The sequence below is a fragment of the Tribolium castaneum genome, chromosome 2 (assembly GCF_031307605.1).
Source record: "Tribolium castaneum strain GA2 chromosome 2, icTriCast1.1, whole genome shotgun sequence".
NCBI lineage: Eukaryota > Metazoa > Arthropoda > Insecta > Coleoptera > Tenebrionidae > Tribolium > Tribolium castaneum.
The window spans coordinates 17,523,927-17,543,625 of NC_087395.1; the positions used below are offsets into that span (position 1 = coordinate 17,523,927).

General features: G+C 35.0%; 3 protein-coding genes across 5 annotated transcripts; 2 read left to right on the top strand and 1 right to left on the bottom strand.

Annotated features, from left to right (window-relative positions):
* Positions 1 to 1,337: 1,337 nt before the first annotated feature.
* Positions 1,338 to 6,770, bottom strand: LOC100142115 (uncharacterized). Its single transcript, XM_001810761.4, has 3 exons — positions 6,420 to 6,770; positions 6,250 to 6,369; positions 1,338 to 3,121 (listed from the first exon to the last, which is right to left on the bottom strand). The coding sequence occupies exons 1-3, from the start codon at positions 6,670 to 6,672 to the stop codon at positions 1,371 to 1,373; spliced, it is 2,124 nt and encodes a 707-aa protein (XP_001810813.1). The 5' UTR covers positions 6,673 to 6,770; the 3' UTR covers positions 1,338 to 1,370.
* A 23-nt stretch (positions 6,771 to 6,793) lies between these two features.
* LOC100141916 (ras-related protein Rab-36) lies at positions 6,794 to 7,868 on the top strand. The gene is made up of 6 exons (XM_001810802.4): positions 6,794 to 6,978; positions 7,023 to 7,124; positions 7,172 to 7,236; positions 7,286 to 7,419; positions 7,469 to 7,679; positions 7,729 to 7,868. The coding sequence occupies exons 1-6, from the start codon at positions 6,794 to 6,796 to the stop codon at positions 7,794 to 7,796; spliced, it is 765 nt and encodes a 254-aa protein (XP_001810854.1). The 3' UTR covers positions 7,797 to 7,868.
* Positions 7,869 to 7,957: 89 nt separating this feature from the next.
* On the top strand, positions 7,958 to 18,063 carry LOC659809 (NADPH--cytochrome P450 reductase-like). Of its 3 annotated transcripts, none has more exons than XM_008199617.3 (6): positions 7,958 to 8,126; positions 12,418 to 12,602; positions 12,652 to 12,994; positions 13,047 to 13,171; positions 16,352 to 17,605; positions 17,754 to 18,063. In XM_008199617.3, exons 2-6 carry the CDS (start codon positions 12,427 to 12,429, stop codon positions 17,896 to 17,898), a joined length of 2,043 nt encoding a protein of 680 aa, XP_008197839.2. In that variant the 5' UTR covers positions 7,958 to 8,126; positions 12,418 to 12,426; the 3' UTR covers positions 17,899 to 18,063. The 3 variants fall into 3 exon arrangements, with proteins under 3 accessions (XP_008197839.2, XP_064210759.1, XP_064210758.1); XM_064354689.1 differs by lacking the exon at positions 7,958 to 8,126 and adding an exon at positions 8,228 to 8,349; XM_064354688.1 differs by lacking the exon at positions 7,958 to 8,126 and adding an exon at positions 11,928 to 12,087.
* Positions 18,064 to 19,699: the final 1,636 nt, after the last annotated feature.

Genomic DNA, 19,699 nt, shown 5'->3' on the forward strand with positions numbered 1-19,699 from the left:
TCTGTTTAAATCATCAACACTAATTTTCAACAAAGTTTCTAGATAAAAAATGTAATGTAAAATTTGGTAAAACGACTGAGTATTTGTCTCAAAAATGTGCTTAAAAGCACGTGAAATACATTTTAAAATGAGGCAAAAAATCTAATTTTAAGACAATTTTTTCGGAGCAGTAAAAGGAAATCTTGTAGTAAAAGCTTAAAAATTCTCTTCAACCCTAAAAAAGAGCAACAAAAATGTTCAGTTTATAAATTTGATCAAATAATTGTATTTTCTAAGTAGAAAATATGGTAAAAAGCCCCAAAAAGGCTAATGTAATGTTACTTTCTACTTTCTTTGGTTTGATGGAAAGGCTATTTATCAAAATTTGGCAAAAACTTAGTTTTTAGCTCAAATGATGTAAATAAACAAAAATTAATGACCAGTTTACAGGAGCGTCGTTAACTTGATGCGCAATTAAATGCGTGATTAACTACTAATCACATGACCAAATTGAAGCCATTTGGTTGGTCCATTTGCGTTGTTAACTTTTAACAACGAATTAAAATTTAATAAAGCTTAATCTATATAATTCTGTCAACTTGTGACTTGATAAAGTAATACTAAAAAATTAAATATTGACTTAAAAAAATGCAAATTAAAAAAAACGGGGAAAAACCACTCGAATTGGAATTGTGAACAAAACCGACAGAAAATGAATAAAGAAAGACACTTTCTGCATCTCAATAAAGTGGACAAATTTTTACACTTTAAAGGACAAAAAACAATAATTCCAACATTAAAATATTTTTATTACGTAAGATCGAAAATTAGAAATCAGTCTCAGTCTGTACAAACATCATAAACATTATTATTTAAAATTGAAACCGCAGACTAATCCGCAACCGTCTTTATCAAAATTTCAACCCCTTCGCTACTCCAAATTTTTTTGGTTTCCACCAAAACCACTCGAAAATGATTTTAATGACAAAATCAATTAACATTGTCATTAAAATAACTTGGTAAAACAAGAAACTCATAACAAACGACGAAGTACAGCCAACAATTGACACTGCAATAAAACTTTTCAACAAAAAACAAAAATCGATTCCTGAAAAATTTTCAATTTCAAGGACCAGAAGAAATAATTCCACCATTAAAATATATCTTTATTGACAAAATCCGCTTTTCACCGATAAAATTTTAATAACACTGTCGTTAAAATAACTTGGTAAAACAAGAAACTCACCAAAAACGACGAAATACAGTCAACAATTGAAACTGCAATAAAACTTTTGACCAAGAAATAAAAATTAATTTCTGAAAAATTTTCAATTTCAAGGACCAGAAGAAATAATTCCACCATTAAAATATCTCTTTATTATCATAAAAATTTACAAATACTCGTGATCATTCAAATGCTCCGTCCCTTGCTCCTCGTTCTCAATCTGCGCCAAATCGCACAGCTGATTAACACTCTCCAAAATCAGCCTCAGAGTCCCCACATTCTCAATATTCGCAACATTACTATTCAAAACCGCAGTCCTCCCGGCAATCGCATTTCGCAAAACCTCAACATGGTCATCACATTCCTCCCCCTCCTCGTCAATCTTAATAACAATCTCTTCGTCGCACGAAACATCGTCACTAACTTGCACCGTCGACTTGAAATAAGTCACCCAAATGTAGTGCACGTGCACACACATCGCATTCCCCGTGAAAAAATCAACGCAACTGCAACTAAAGCAATGGAGACAAATGAGACAAGTGGTGCAGATTAAATTGCAACACTTCTTTTCCAAGTACTTCTGGACGATGTGCGCGCTCCCGGACTCCACCTCAGTCACACTCCACACGTTCTCGCTCAAATGAACCCCACTCAGCCTTTTTTCCATCGCCAGCACGTGTCTCGCGTCGTTCTCGCTTAGGAAAAACGCCCGATTTGTCTTGGTTTTCAGCATCGAGTTGACGGTTTCGTCCCGGATGAACCTGATGAGGGAGTGGAAAATGACATCGAAACGCGTCTCCAAATCCTCGTTGAGGTACTGGCGCAAAACATCGTTTATAACTTCGAGCTGTTTGAGGGGCAAATCTGCGCCAGTTCTGTAACAACAGGCCCACTTTTTCGGGTCACTGAAGCTCCTCGTGAAATACTCAAGGAAGTGCTTGAAATCGTCGTCCTTGCTGAGGACTTTCATCGTGTCGTCCAGGTTTTCCACAAACTCGGTCTCGTCACCAATGCTTTGGAAAATCTTCAGCGAGTCGTAGACCCATTTTCGCTTCACCCGGGTCACGTCTGTTTCGTTGCAAACAATGCGGTTCAAGTTTAGCTTCCAGTCGATTTCCATTTGGACAGGGTTGTAATAATTACACGGGACTTCCCCCATTACGCTCTTCCAGGCTTCGTAATACATTTGGTCACAATTTGTGATTAAAACCGCCGGTGTTATTGCGCCAACTCTGTCTTTGATTTTCGTAAAAAATAAATTGTAAGTCCCGTCGTTCACCTTATTGGTGAACATGCAGGCGACGGGGAAACTCTCCCAACTTTTCCCGATCACGAAAAGCGTGATCAGTTCGAAATCACAGTTGTTTAGCGTCGTTGAAGTCAAAACCACGGTGTTGTTACCGATTTCCTTTAACATGTCGGACTGGTATTTGGTCATGAGGGCGAACGAAAGCTCGTCCGATTTGGGGAACTCCTGAAAGCTCCAATAAATCACCGGATTGTGCTCGGAGGCGTTGCATTCTGTTAGAAACTGACTGACGTTGATTTGGTCAATGTTCACGATTTTGCCGTCTTTTAAATCAATGTTGAACGATTTGCGAATGTTCACTATGTCCTTGCGCCCCAAGAGGTTGATGCGTTTCAAACTGCCACTAGGGTTTTTCACTGAGTGTAAAACGGACGACACTGGTAAACCGAGCAAGAGTTTTGAGGCGATTGAGCATCTATCCTGTTTGGATAGTTTTACGTGTTCTAAATCTACCTCGTGGCCGTAATGTGTTTTGAAATAATTTACCGATAATGTGCCGTCGTGCGATTTATTTACAATTATTTGACTAGTACAGCCACGGTTTAGTTTGGAGACACATTTGCGCGCCCTGCGCTTCCTCGCAGTGTCGTCCACGTAACTGCGCTTTCCTGCAATAAGCATCCAATTACTTTTTTGCCGTAGCTTTCTAGTTTTTCAATGACTAACTAAAAGAAACTAACAAAAATTAAATTTGGAAATTAGAAATTGGTCACAAAAAGATTTTTAATAATTTCAGAACGGCCTGTGAATTTGAAATTAAGTTGGCAACTTATTATCAAAAAACTGACCTTGCAATGATTGATTTAATAGTAAAAAGAAAAGTAGGTTAAAAAAATCGGACCAATTAATTCGAAAATAGTGCTAAATTTCGAGAATTTGAACGCATTTTTAAGCTAGAGATTCAGTTTCCTTTATAAAAAATTGTTAAAATGAGCTAAAAAAACATCAAATAAACAGAAAATTATATTATTTTTGCATTTTTCAACACTCCAAAATCCAAAATCCAAAAATATACCATATTAAGGCAAAACTATTTTTAACTAAAACAATGTTTAAAAACCCGACACACCAAACGTTTAGTTGAATAACTACGCGTTTCAACCACAAAGTGGTCATCCTCAGATGAGAGTATAAAATTTTAAATAAAACAAGATTTCTGCTGAGATTTCGCTAGAACGGCGAAAAATTTTTCAATAAACTCGATAATTATATCATTTTGTATGTCTGTAATCGCTTTTTGCGAGCGTTTTAGCTCGGTTTTCAACTAGAAACACAATTATTTCATAAAATTTTGTTAAAAACAATGCAAAAATCCGATCAAAAAAGTTAGGGATATTATTGAATTTTAAAGAAATTCTGCAGATACGTATTTTGTATTTTGCTATGAATTTTTTCATCGTTTAAGAGTTTTATCAGTTTAATATCCTCCAGTAAAAATTATCACCGGTATTATAGTTTTAACATTAACAAGATTCGTAAAATTTCGTAAAAAAAACAATACGAAAATATACCAAATTAAGGTAAAAATGGTGATAATTTGCTTTTTTCGTGTGATTAAATTTTAGGCGTTCTTTCTGACAGATGACTTTCCAATTCATGTTACTATACCCTGTTTCATACAAATATAGCTTATTTTTGGGCAAACATTCGTCAAAATTAAGCCAAAACACTACAAAATTTAGCCTTTTTTTAGCTTGTAATCAAACGAGATTTTTGTGAGATTTCGCTAAAACAACGAAAAATTACCCAACAAAGTCGATAATTATGTTATGATTTTTGAGCGTTTCAACTAGTTCTTCAGCCAGAAACGCAATTACTTCCGCTAAAACAGTGTAAAAATCGCCCGATTTAGTCGATAGTTACAGATTATTTTGTCTTTTTCAACCGTTGAAAAATTCACGAATATAATCGACGTTAGTGAGTGTTTTAGCTCGTTTTTAACCAGAACAGTTATTTCGTAATATTTCGTTAAAAACAATACGGAAATATTCAAGATCTTCACAAAAATGTAGTCGAAAATACAAAGCGTAACATTTTTACCTTTTTCTAATTAGATTTGACCTCAATTCTTTGGCGAGACTTTGCTAAAAGAAACCGAAAAATCACCAAATTAAGACCATAATTATTAGGTCATTTTGTCATTTCCTAGCGTTTTAGCTAGTTTTCCAGCCAGAAAAGGAAATCAGTTTACAAAAACCGTGTAGAAACAAATCGAAAAATCAACAAAATAGGCTTAAAAAGGAGTGTTATTCTGCCTTGAAGCACGTTTTGAATTAAAATACCAAGATTTTTTCAAAATTTCTTTCTTAAAGTCACAAAATTTGGCCAAAAATGGTATTAATCTGCATATTCCAAACGTTTTTGAAATAAAATTTTAGTTTTTTCGACAAATTCTGCTAAATTTCGCAAAAAATATCTACTTTATTCATCCAAACTGCTGGTACATTTTAAACCAAAAACTCATTTATTTGCAAGACCTCAAAGTACCAATTGAGATCACAAAAATTTGGTCAAAAATAAGTCAAAACACTACAAGGTTTGTCCGAAAATGGGGTTATTTTAACCTTTTTCTAGTTTTGGTCTCATAATTTTTGCGACACTTTATTAAAATAAACCAAAAAATCACCAAATTAAATCGATAATTAGATTATTTTGCCATTTTCCAGCGTTTTAGTGAGATTTCCAGCCGGAATTGTAATTATTTCACAAAATTTCTATAATCCGAAAAATCAGGCTAAGGGTAGTGCTATTTTGCCATTTTTTAGCATTGAAGCACGTTTTTACAATAAAATATCATGTTTTTTTTTTGAGAGATTTGTACAGTTAAGATTATTTTTGCCTTTTAGGGGCATTTTAGCTCATGTTTCAGCCAGAAACGCACCCATTCCAGCCACTTTACTTTAAAACTATCCAAATAGTCACTAAATTGGGCAAATTTAGTATTAGTCTGTTTACTTCGAGTGTTCAAACGTAAAATCTTAGTTTTTTCGACAAATTTCGCTAAAACTGGCTAAAATTATACAACCTACATCTAAATTTATTTGCCTGCTTCACTCGACGTTTTTTATTTTTGAACAAGAAACTCATTTATTTCACATCAGGAACAAATCAAGCCAAATAATTACAAAATTTGGCCGTAATTAGTGTCAGTTTCACCTTCTCCTAATCTCTGACCTCAGTGTTTTTTTTGCTGTATTATTTTTGGCTTTGTCAAGCTTTGAAAAACCGTTAAATTATGTCAATAATGAATTGTATTATTTCATTTATTTGTTTCTATTGTATTATTTTCACATTTTACGAGCATTTTATTACGTTTTTAACCAGAAACGCAATTATTTCACAAAATTTCGTTGAAAACAACACAAAAATTTAATAAACTGTGCAGAAAATTGTGTTACTTTTGCTTGGTTAAAAACCTTCAAGTAAGTATTTGGGCTAAAACGCAAACGACCATTGATTTAGCCAATATCTTAAAAGATTTATTAATATCATTAGATTCAGTGTTGCCAGCTTATTTCAAAGTTACAGTCCACTTCCTGATAAAACTAATAAAAACCTATAATTTAATGTAATGTGTAATTAGTAATTACACATAATAATATGATTTTTTATCACATTTACAGCAACTTTCTCAAATTCCAACCCATTTCAAACTTATAAACTGTCAGCTTTTGTAGTAAATATTGAAAAATTGTGCCCACTGCTGTAAAAAACGTAAAATCCAAAAATAAATCACCTGTCCTGCTACACTCATAATAGTAGGTCTCCGCCCCCGTACTCCGGCGCTTCGTGGCCGTCAAATGCACGTACTGCACGTAGTTCTCAGTCTCTTCATTGTGCAACCACTTCTTAAACTCTGCAATTGTCACCCTTTCATTTCAAATCCACAACTTCACACTTTATTACCAGTAGTATTCGGAAAATCCAAATTCAGCTCAATTATATTAATCTCATGTTTGACGCTGAGGTGCCTCCGCAGCTCCCGGTTGTACTTGAACGAGATACTGCAGCCTTCAAGACACTTGTAGTGGTAGGTATCGAAATCCCCAGGTAGTATATCAATGCGTTCGACGTCCAAAGCATGAACCATGCGAAGGTGTCGCGTTAAATTACTTTTCACGGAAAACTCTCGGCTGCACTCTGTGCATTGTAAAGACATTCTTTCTTTACACACAATTTTTTTGACACATGATAAATGTGAGGTTAGGATTTCGCGCGCCAATTTCAAAAAGCGGAGTCACGTTTGAGTGACCCGAGCGATACAAACACACGAAATAAAAATGGCACAAATTAGGGAGATTAACACGTTTCCCAAAGCTTCCAAATTCACGCCGTACGATAAAAACAACTTTGATTTCGAATTATTGAAGAGGAATAAAGCGCATCTGAGTCGCGATAATTTGAAAGTGTGTAAAGTTATCATTTTGGGTGATTTGTGTGTTGGGAAAACATCTCTATTAAATCGGTAACTAATACGACACTGTGGCATAATTATAATTGGGTTTCTAGCTTCTGTCACAAAATATTTGACTCGAGTTACCGCACAACAATCGGAGTGGACTTTCATTCGGAACAAATCAATATTCTGGGAATCCCCTACTACTTACAAATGTTAAATACTCAATTATGTTTATTGTAAAGTAACAAGTCATTTGTAGATGGGATACCGCAGGTCAGGAACGCTTCAAATGCATCGCTCAATGTTACTACAGAAAAGCTCATGGTAACAATAAAAACCAGTTTTTGAATAATCATTCTAATGTTACTTCCAGTTATTATGCTCGTGTTTGATTTGTCGACGATAAGAACCTTGGCAAATTGCAAACATTGGCTACATGACGCTCTCGAAGTGTGCAAAGACAACGCCCCTTTTATTTTCCTTGTCGGGTCCAAGAAAGACTTGCTCGTAATTGTTTAAATAATTGCTTCAAGTCTCTTGATTAGTAACGTTTCAGTCGCAAGAAGGGTACAACAGTGTCGAAAAAATCGCCCTAGCAAGTGCAAAAACTCTGAACGCGGAATTCTGGAGCGTTTCGTCCAAAACTGGCGAAAACATTGACGAACTGTTCGTCAGGGCCGCAGCTCTGAGCTTTAAACGGCACATTAACATAACTGGGACGGAAAACATCAACAACAATAGCAAAAAAATTGGAACTGAATTAATATGTATGACAAGTCTGTTTACATTTTTTTTTCAATTAATGGTGACTTTCAGGCGTGGAGAAAAAGAGAAGGGGTGATGATCGGCACACTGGGTGCGGTAGCAAGTGTGCAAAAGCTTAAATAGACATGTTTTTCCCCCAAGTATTTAGTTGTGTAGGCAACCAGTTATACGCCGCACGTGACCTTGCCGGAAGTATGTAATCACCAAAACAGCCTTGTGTTCGTTTTGCCCATTTCTCGCACTTTGGACAGATAAATTTTGTTGCGTCCGAGCCTTTGACGTAGTTACCTTATACCCAGTGTCTCTAGTTAATTTACGTTCACTGTTTTAATAAAATTAACGTAAAAAATTAAGTGTTCCCCCCTTGTTTTGCAACAGGTGTGGTAATTTCGGTCTGGGTGTTTGCAATCAAGAGGGCCTTCGCCAATTCCCGAGTTATCAACAGCCAGGTAATGAATAATAATTACTTGGACTGCACTAATAGGCCAGTTTGCGCGGCAAATTTAAATTGCGGGGAAAATCCCCTTGTGGAGGAATGACCCAACACGTCCCTTGTGTGCCGTGTTTTCGTGGTCAATTAATTCCGATTTATTCCAATTTCGACGTCACTGTATAGGTGATTCGTGATTTACATTTAGACGTTGTTTTCAAGTCACGTACACCAAGTTGTAGGTATGTACATATAAATTTGAGTTTTTGTCAAGGCATTTGCAAAATAAAAATTATATACTATTACACTTATTGTTTTTAAGTCAAGGTCAGCCTGAACGGACACGCGAAGATTGCTCTAATGACACCCATTTTCTGTCTCGTGTAATAAATAAAAATAAGTGAATCTGCAAACAAGTAACATAATTACCAGCAATTAAAACCGCACACCGCTGATTATAAGAAGTACCATTAGAAGTAAAACACCAGTAAAGGTCTCATAATCTTGTACTTTTCGTATTTTATTTTTTAAACAGTGGTTTGTACTTGAAAACACCGACAAACCTGTTCCGATGTCTACATTATCTTAATTTTTGCAGTGAAAATGTTGGAAAAGGTCATTAAGTCTTATCGGTTTATTAAAAATGAAATGAAATCATCACGTTTGAGATTAGAGTTTGTGTAAACAACTTGCATCAAAAAGTTACGGCGAAAGTGGAGCAAAATTATGGACAAAATTAGTAAAACGAATGTGTCCTAAAATCAGATATTCATTCAATGCGGACCATAATGCCACGTTCTCAATCACCCGAATGACGGAAATGGACTCTGATTGGCCCAGCGATAGGCAGTTTAATTGCAATTGTACCTAGTTTTATGCATTTAAATGGGCGATAAATTTAATCATTGTAATTTGTTTAGACCGCGGCGTAAAAAATGGCTACAGATTCAAGTTCACTGAAAAAATCTGTCACAAATTCAACCTGAAAATATCTAAACCCGATTGTTTTAGAACACAAGACGGCTCATCATTTTTTTACGATGGAAAGCTCTTTTGATGAGCTTTGTTTTCTCCAAAAAATTGAAAAAATAATGTTTGTGGTGTCAAAGGTATTTTGAAAAAAAAAATCATTAAGGCCCTAAAGAGTGATGATTATCGGATCACTAATAAAAATTATTAATAATAATAACAATAATAATGTGTTGCCAAATACAGGGTGTTTCACATAATTTTACGAGACCTATAGGGTAGGTCTAAAAAGTATGGATACAGTTAAATATTATAAAAACTATACATCCTTAAGAGTATATAAATTCTATCGTTTCAGATGTTTATCAAATTTATGTCCCTATTTGTTCTTAGGATACAAGGTTAACTTGAATTTTTTTTAATGGCAAGAAGGATCAAATTTCATATTTTGAGCATTTTTTCTGAGTTCTGTGGTGTAACACATGATCCCTTATTTTAATCGAAACTTAAAAAAATCGAATTAATAAAATTTTATTAGCCTTGGAAATGTTGTCTTCATTTGTTGTTAGCTCTTTGCCGCTTAAACATTCACCAAAAAATATGTAAAGTTAATAATAATTCTTGAAATAACACTTTCAACTAAAAAAGAATACATTTAAACACGAAATACATTTATGCTACAAAAGATGTTCAAAATTGGCATGACCAACCAACATGAGAATTTTTTTCGCTCAGTTAAACTAATTATTACACACAAGTTTCATTTTTGGACAATGTGACAGATCGCTAATAACAATATTTTCAAAGCTAACTTGGTTTTACTTTTCCAGAAATCGAAATTTAAATTTTTGAATTTTTAGTTTTTTTTTACTTTTTAATCAAAATAAAGGTGGGTATTATGTTACACTACTGAAATCAGGAAAAAACTTATAATTAAAATATTATAATTAAAAATTATTAAGTTTGACCCCTTGTCCCATTTAAAAAAAATCAAGTTAGCCTTGTATTTTTAAAACAAATGACGACAGAGAGTTCAGAAAGTTCTCAGATGATAGAATTTAAACACTTTTAACAGTTACCCAAATTTTAAGGTGCTCTGTTAAACTGTTTTGAAAATATTTAACTGTATCCATACTTTTTTAGAGACCCTGTATAATCAATAATACAGACACGAACTTCACTACAGTTCTTGAAAATTTTATAAACTTGTCCAATTTGTACACTCTTTTACAAAAATTGCAACATTTTTAATTAATAATAATTATTAGTGATAAGAAAGATTATGATTACATTCACTCAGATTAGTGATAAAAAACATGACAAATGAGTAATTGTAAACAATGATAGTTTAAAAACTACCTACTAAAGGCTATAACTTAGGAGACGAAACGAAATACAATATCGCAGGATTTTCAGAACCCAAAAAAATAATACGGTAGTAAATACGTCTTTTGAACGTCTTTGAACGATTTTGGGGCCTAAATGGTTGAAGGTAGGGATATAGCTGACTGAAATTTTATTCTCTAATTTAGGTGTTTAAAAGCTTGGAAAAAGTAGGAATAACTCACTTCTCGATCAAATTTTGCCATTTTCAGCTTATTCTTAACGAAATTTCGCTGAAAAAAAGAACAAAAAATCGAGTGAAACAGGCATTTTATTTTTGTGTTTTTGAGGCGTGTTGACGTCTTATAAAATAAATGAATTGTAGGTTCAAAAAGAAACACAATTTTTTCAATTTCGATCAAATTTGGTGATTTCTTAGTCAGTTATTACTAACTTAGTATGTGAACCTCTCGAAAAAAAAATTCTGTTTTTGGCTGGAAAACTTGCTAAACACTCAAGAACAGCAAAAATTCAACGAATTTTCAGTTTGCTGCTTTTTTATTTGTTTTAGCGCCGCCTCTAAACTTATTAAAATTTTAGCTCAAAAAAAACACCATGATTTTCGACCAAATGTTGTTTTTCAGCTAATTTTGACAAAATTTCAATCAAAAGCGAGCTAGATTGAGAGAAACTAGCATCAAAATAAAATAACATCAATTTCGATCAAATTCGGTGTTTTTCCATTAAGTTTCAAATAAATTTTTGAAAAAAAAAGAACTTAGTTTTAACCTCAACATGAAGAGAACTTAAATAACTCCCATTTTATTATAAGTAATAGGGTGATAGTATTTTGGTCGATTTTTTCAAAATTTTGTGAAATAATTTGATTTGATTCTTCTTACATCTGTAACCGTTGAAAAATATGGGGCAGAGTGCAAATTGGTAGAAGCTTGAAATTTGTTTTAATGTAGTTTACGATAAAATCTGTGTCTTATGTTGATGTCTTTTTGTTTTTGTTTGTATTTTTTGTTTCCTATGTGTTAACCGTTTTACAAATACAATTTTTTAAAACTCATTCCTTTGAAATAACGATTTATTTGTTTCATATCCTAACCTTTAGATATCCGTACAACTACCTACTATCAAGGATCCAAAATTAAAATAGAATTTTTAATTAAATGTGTTTTTTTTGGTTCTGATGTGATGTTTTTTACTTCCTGAATACAAAAATTATCTATAAGTAGACAACTGAGCATTTCGCGGAATAGTACGTGATGATGACAATAATAACACTCGTGGAAAATTAGCTTTCTATTTTTTTGCTTTCTTTTTCATAAATAATACTTTTATCTGCCGAATCCGGAGTTGAGCAATGACACGTAATTATTTAAAGCTTAAATTTTGTTTGTTGCCGATGATAATTTAGGAAGTCACGATAACAAATTTGCCAATTCAATATGCAAATAAATGTTATTACGATTTTTCTTTTTAATCATTTTAATGTAATTCCTTGCCGTGACGTCACACAACATTACTGCATGTAACACTTGCTATTTAAGGTCGCACGGTGCACGGACCCGTCCACTTTTAAATGTGCCTTGATTGCTTTCTGTTTCAACTCGTTCGCCAAAATGGATAAAAAAAATGTGTGCGATTGCTTGAAATTAGTTGGTGTTTTAGTTATTTCGGTGAGTCTAATTGTGCCTCAAGGACGCTCACTTTGCACTTGATTTGCATTTTGCTATTACGGTGCGCTTTTCCGATTGAGCATTAATTCGCTTCGAAACAATAAAAATCGGGAGATCCATTGTTGTAAAGCGCAGCATCATGGTTTCACTTTCATCGCGCAAAAGTGAAATTCAGAATGATCCGGCAAAACGAAAATTCTTATCGCAGTTATTATTCTCGCCGTTCAAAGTTCGTCATTATCTGTTCCTACATGTCATTCCATTTGCTAATAAGTCAAAGTGATTTTATCGATCGGAGCCATTGCGTCTTTAGTTTCGGGATTTTTTCAGCTACTCAAAATGGACGAAGCAGAAGCGAGTCTCGGCACCCAGCAGATCCCCGAAGCCTCCGAGTCCCTCTTCAGCACAATTGACATCATCCTGCTGACGCTCTTAATCGGCGGAGTCGCCTGGTGGTTCCTAAACAAGCAGAAGAAGAAAGATGTGGCCGCCACCGCACGCTCATACTCCATCCAGTAAGTAACTCCCTAAAAAACAATTCATTATTCTAATTGCCACTCGCAGACCCACGTCCATGACCCTCCAAACCAGCTCCGACAACTCCTTCATCAAAAAACTCAAGTCGTCGGGACGCAGCCTGGTGGTGTTCTACGGGAGCCAGACGGGAACGGGGGAAGAGTTCGCCGGGAGGCTGGCCAAGGAGGGCGTCAGGTACCGGCTGAAGGGGATGGTGGCGGACCCCGAGGAGTGCGACATGGAGGAGCTGGTGAACTTGAAATCGATCCCCAACAGTCTGGCTGTGTTTTGTTTGGCGACGTACGGGGAAGGTGACCCCACTGACAATGCCATGGAGTTCTACGAGTGGCTGCAAAACGGCGACGCTGATTTATCAGGCCTCAATTATGCGGTAGGTGGCCTTGGCCGACACGTGGAGGCCCGTAACTGATTGGTAATTGTAGGTGTTTGGCTTGGGGAACAAAACCTACGAGCACTACAACCAAGTCGCCATCTATGTTGACAAGAGGCTAGAGGAGCTGGGGGCCACGAGAGTGTTTGATCTCGGACTGGGCGACGACGACGCCAAGTAAGACAAACATTTTGTATAAAAATATTTTTTTATTTTCGTTAAACGCTAAGTACACCAAGTATAAATCATTAAGTGCACAGTATTTTATTTAAACGTCAAGTATTTTTTTTAATAAAAATAATAAATGCACAGTAATAGTTATTCACATTCCAAGGGAATTATAAGGGTCTTAACAGCCCTTTGGGCAGTAAATCCGTTGCCTAACGGGTGTATTGGGTAATAATTCCCCTAATAGATAAATAATGTTATTTCTTACCAAACTAAATTTCTACTAAAAGTAAAAATTTATTATTTTTGACGGAAGCTACGTATCTGAAATTTTTTTATTAAAAATTGTCTTATAAAAATGAGATAAAAAAGTAAAATCACTGACGGAATTTAAAAAAAAATGAAAAAAACACTTCTATTTTTTGGTTCCGAGGCGTACAAAAAGTTGTAGGTTGAATGGTTGAAGAAAACTAGGTTGGAGGGAATTATAAATCCTATAACTCCCAAGGGAATTGATTATCTTTATGGTTATCGTATCTAAGACCACCTCATGATAATTGTTTTTTCTTCTAGTTTGACTATAACTACTGTCATGAGTTTCCAAAAATTAAATAATTAATAATAATAATTTGTAAAGTTGTGTGAAACACCCTCTATATGACTACAATAGATTAAAAATAAATTCACAGTAAATACATACAGGGCTTTCATTTCAAAACTGAGCAGTGTATTTTTTTATGTAAACAGTAGTTACATTTTAGGTTTCATCCCCTTGTCATTGAATAAGTTACACTTACAGTGTATTTTATTTAATGCCCTTGCCGCTAGCTACCCTTATCTTAATTTTTTTAAAGGCACTTCCTAACGTCGCATTTTACCAAATTATTTTTTTAAATAAGGTTGATAAAAATCTATAGTTAATTATGATTAGATCTCTCATTGAAACTATAAATTACATTATCTATTAAATTTTTGAAGTGCAGAAATCATTTATAACAACTAATTTTGGTGTTTACTTAGTTTTCAAACAGACAATATATTCCATTTCAGTTCATTGTAGAATTTTGCAACAGCGTATTTGAATTTTTTGAAGTGAATAAAACACAAATTGAGTTCTGTATAAGCAAAGAACTTTGTGTTTAACTAAATCCCAGCGAAAAATGGACAAATCTTGAGCCAAGCAAACCCACTAGAAACTCTCAATTTGTGCTCCATTTCAATCCAAAAAATGTAAATGCGTTGTTGTAAAATTCTCCTATGAACTGAAATTAGATCTTGTGAATAACGATTTTTTCAGTGGGCACTTCACTTTAAACAAATTTTAATTAAAAGCTACCTAAAAAAATCGTAAACGCTAGGTAAAAATTATACACGCTATGTGAAGTCAGTATGTACTACTTAAAGATTGTTTATTTAAAAAAATATATATCAACGCAATAAAAAGGGCAGTATCGACCCATTTTGGCGCTCAAAGCCCCGCTCGTTGATTTTTTTCTATACGAAGTGTTTATTTGAATTTTTACTTTATTAATTATTTTTTGGGGCTACCCATCATTTTTACGAATTTTGATCAAAACAACATTTACCTAAGCATTGCTTGTTCTCTCAGATGAAACAAGGTATAACAATTTTTTACAGCTATACTTACACTCACCAAAAAAGTAAACGTACTTGTAAATAATTAATTTCAATTATAAGCAGTTGTAGAAAAAATCCGAAAAAATTTCAGGCTTACAGAAAAACACACTATTAAAGAGAAACCCGCTGAATTTTAATGTTAAAAACATCGTATATACATTTGGTGGACTCTGCCTGAATATTTCACCAAAACTTTTTTAAATTTTAGTGTTTGATTCATCATTCGCTGATGCTTTTCTTTTTTTTATTAATTTTGATAATGGTAATGGTGAGTGTCACAATGATTTTAAAAGTTCCCTAATCAACTCCTATTGTTTATTATAGCAATTAGTAACAATGCATACATACTTAAAAAATAAAAAATTAAGGTTAATTAAAAACAACAATGCCCTCAAGATATTTACTGGCTTTTCTGTTAGCAAATTCGGAAGTAAAATTACCGTTGGGGGCGCCACTGAGCTAGGTCGAAAACAGTAACCATAAATGGCGGGAAAATGTTTATTCGGATATTTTGAGTGTTGTACGAATTTTGGGGCTTCACAATTATTACATTGCCTATGCGGAATGACTATTGTATCTTTGGTGCAAGAAACTTATGTTGACGAATGAGAGATGACGAGGAAAACACGAATAACGAATGACTATTTGGTTCACTTTCTTTATTGGAAAATTATTACAAAGACATTGAAAAGCCTACCTTTTGGCATAATTTACGTTTAAATGTATCAGCAGTTGTTAATCTTTATTGTAGTTTTGTAGATTTACCGCAGCATTTCATGATTTTTTCAGTGGAAAATTCTAACCTAAAATTCATAACACTTCACTAATTTATTGGTTTCTTGAGCCAAAGTTTGTGTTCGCTGTGATCCATTACTTATAATCTTTAATTAGACAACTGTTTGATAACACTTCGTAATCAAAATTTAAATATTTTTCACTTTTTATCCACTTTCAAGTTCCAACAATAAACACTTTATACCACGAAAAACTACAGAACAAAAGTCAACGCTACTATTTACCACCACGTACTTTTAAAGTAATTCTTTCTATTGTAAGTAATTAATACTATACACGCAAAATTGTTGAACAATTCATTAAATGTCAGTTAAATGTGGCATTACGAAAATTTCTTTACTGTTTTCGACATAGTTCAAAAGTCATCACCAGAGGGCGTCTAGTTAATTTTATTTCCGAATACTATGTTAATAATTTTGTCAAAACTGCCAAGTCAATAAGCACTTTCATTAGATGAAAGACCTATGTCCTTGATTTTAAGTAATCCGCCTTCCAAGTTATGATCAAGTTATTATTTAATAAATAAAATAATGACCATGAATATTTTGTTCCGACCAGTACACAATTTTATTATTATTATTATTATTATTATTATTATTTATTAATTCTTCGAAATTGTTGCGCCCCAAACCCGGGATTCTTAGGCTTCTGTATTATTTTTTCTCTTATCAAATCTTTGAACTGTTTTTTTAAAAAAATATGTATTTATCTAGCAGTGTATTAGCATCCATTTTTAAATGTCTAACTCTCGTCTAGCATTGAAGATGACTTTATCACGTGGAAGGACAAGTTCTGGCCCGCGGTGTGCGAACACTTCGGCATCGAGTCAACCGGCGAGGACGTCAGCATGCGCCAATACCGCCTCCAGGAGTTCAAAGACGAAGTCCCGGAGAAGCTCTACACTGGTGAGATGGCGCGCCTCCACTCCCTCAAAAACCAGCGGCCGCCCTTCGACGCCAAAAACCCCTTCCTGGCGAAAATTCTGGTCAATCGTGAACTCCACAAAGGCAACGACCGGTCCTGCATGCACATCGAGTTCGACATCGAAGGCTCAAAAATGCGCTACGACGCCGGCGACCACGTCGCCGTTTACCCAATCAACGACTCCGACCTGGTCGAGAAAATCGGCAAACTGACAAACACGGACCTGGACACCATCTTCACGCTCATCAACACCGACGAGGAGTCCAGCAAGAAGCACCCGTTCCCGTGCCCCACCACCTACCGGACCGCCCTGACCCACTACCTGGACATCACCATGAACCCACGCACCCACGTCCTGAAGGAGCTGTCCGAGTACTGCACCGACCCTGCGGAGAAGGAGAAGCTGAAGACCATGGCGAGCACGTCCCCCGAGGGCAAAGCCCTGTACCAGCAGTGGGTCAACGAAGACAACCGCAACATCGTGCACATCCTCGAAGACATGCCCTCGTGCAAGCCCAAGCTTGACCACCTTTGTGAACTTTTACCGCGTCTCCAGCCACGGTATTACTCCATTTCTTCGTCGCCTAAGCTCTACCCCAACACAGTCCACATCACGGCGGTCGTGGTGGAGTACAAGACGCCCACGGGGCGCCACAACAAGGGCGTGTGCACCACCTGGCTGGCTCTCAAGAAACCGGCCCCGGGACAGGAGCCCCCAACAGCCCCCATCTTCATCCGCAAGTCGCAGTTCAGACTACCCACCAAAACGCAGACCCCCATCATTATGATCGGGCCGGGGACGGGACTGGCGCCCTTCCGGGGCTTCATCCAGGAGCGCCACCAAGCCAAGGAGGAAGACAAGGCTGTGGGTGAAACAGTTCTCTACTTTGGGTGTCGCAAGAAGGCTGAGGATTTTATCTACGAAGAGGAGTTGCTCAGTTACGAGAAGAGCGGGCTGTTGACGCTGCATTTGGCGTTTTCGCGGGACCAGGCGCATAAAGTTTACGTTTCGCATCTGTTGGAGAAGAATCGGGAGGAGGTCTGGAGGATCATTGGGGAGAACAATGGGCACTTGTATATTTGCGGGTAAGTTGGCGTTTCCGATAGCAACATGTTTTAAATTAAAACGCCCAAAGTTCTCGGATGTCTAAGTATGCAACTCGCATACGCTGGTTGCATAACGACAGCCCTCGAACTTGTGTTTTCGCACTCGTATAATTAATAACTATTTTAGGGACGCGAAATCAATGGCACCGGAAGTGCGTAATATCGTCATGAAAATTATTCAAGACAAAGATCAGATGACCGAGCAACAGGCGTCAGCGTATTTGAAGAAAATGGAAACGCAGAAACGTTATTCCGCCGACGTATGGAGTTAATAAAACGTTTCGTTAGGCGTAATTGTTGTAAAATTAATTTAAAAATTGCCAAGGTGCCCAAATTTGTTGAATTTCGGCGACATTCCTGCTATATTTCCAAGGACGGGTTGCTACTGTTAAATTTTACTAAACAATATTATATTTATAATAAATGGTATCGTTTTACATTGTTTTATTTTTTCTGTTTCCAAAATAACTGGCCACAAGTAAGTTGAAGGACACACGTTTTTTTGTAATTAATTCTTATGTAAAATGTTCTAGTGACTTCGAATCTTAAATTCGATTTTCTGTTTGGAATTGCCTTCATCGTGAAGACAAGATGTTCCTGTTAAAATTTTTTGGAAAACAAAATTGGTCAAATTTTGTGTTTACATCGTCTTATCTTCCTTCAGGATATGGCTAGAAACTTTATTTCTTTGCAAAAAATTCCTCAATGAATGGATTCTAACGAATAGACACAAATAAATGAATATACAAACTCTGTGTGGCAAAGTCTAGCCGAAGGCTGTTCAACTCAAGCCCAAAAAAAAATATAAACATTAAATAATAAGAAAAATAAAACAAATAACTTCAGAGAAGTACATAAACAAAACAAGAAAAAGAAACTAAAACTTAAAAATAACTCAAAAGTGAGTAATGTAATGATGAAAACCATAAGGTTTTGTGAAAAGAAGAAATCTTTGTACAGTGTACTACATTTATTCACCGAAACATTCAAATGAAAAAGTACCGAGGAATTCAAAACTTGTAACACCATTATAAATTAACGAGTGTTGAAAGATAAATGTACTAAACGGAGGCATAGAGATTATAACGTATGTTATAACATTATAAATGCTTTTTTTGAATCTATTTTTTTTCTAAAGTAGTATTTTCTAAGAAGACGAAATTGTTATATAAGTTTAAACATAAATGTACTCAATTAGTGTTGATAATATTTTCAACTTTTAACCAACGTAGCTAGGGTATTTTGAGCGAGCCATGATCGTATTTGTTTAGACCAAAAATAAACCCACAACTATTTAGAATTTTACGTAATTTTAATATTGTGATATTATCTAAACAAGGATAGTATAAAATTCAGCAATATTTCACTAATAATATAACTTTATATCTAATCATTTCGATATCTTTATCACTCACCAAGTTATCGCAATTTAAATTTACTGTGATATGCACTTGAAGTGGCATATTTCCTTTTGTACTCGAAGTGTTGCCTGTTTACTTTTCTCAAAACTTCTAAAACTCGTGTATTTACGTTAAAAACTACATTCAATGAGGAACTTTTTGCAAAAAAAATAAATTTCTAGCTTTATTCATAAGTAAGATACGAAGTAAATGAAAAATTACCACAAAAACGTCTTTTCCAAATCAAAAACCAACTTCGGATTCAAATTCAAGAAAACATTTTGCTGAAGAGTAAAGGTTCAGTTTTTGAGGATCGTTGATGAAGGCCATTACCGAAAATTCGTTTTAACAGTTAACGATTAAAGATTTCACGTTAAAATTAATCCCATTTTATTGCTATACGGCCAAAAGTATTTCATTTTCTCTTGTAGTTTAATTGTTGAAGGGAAATAATTTTCAAAAAACACAATTTTTTTTAGTTTTCAGATTTTTTTCTGAATTAAATAAAGCACTGATTGCATTTTAAAACACTTTCTCGCCTACAGCCCGAGTAGGAGAACGTTTCCTGTAAATAACTTTCCAAAAATGTTACTTACAACAGCTGTAAAACACCAAGACAATGGCTGAAATTCGGCGCTTTTTAACCCTTCATTCACAAAATAAAAGTAAACTG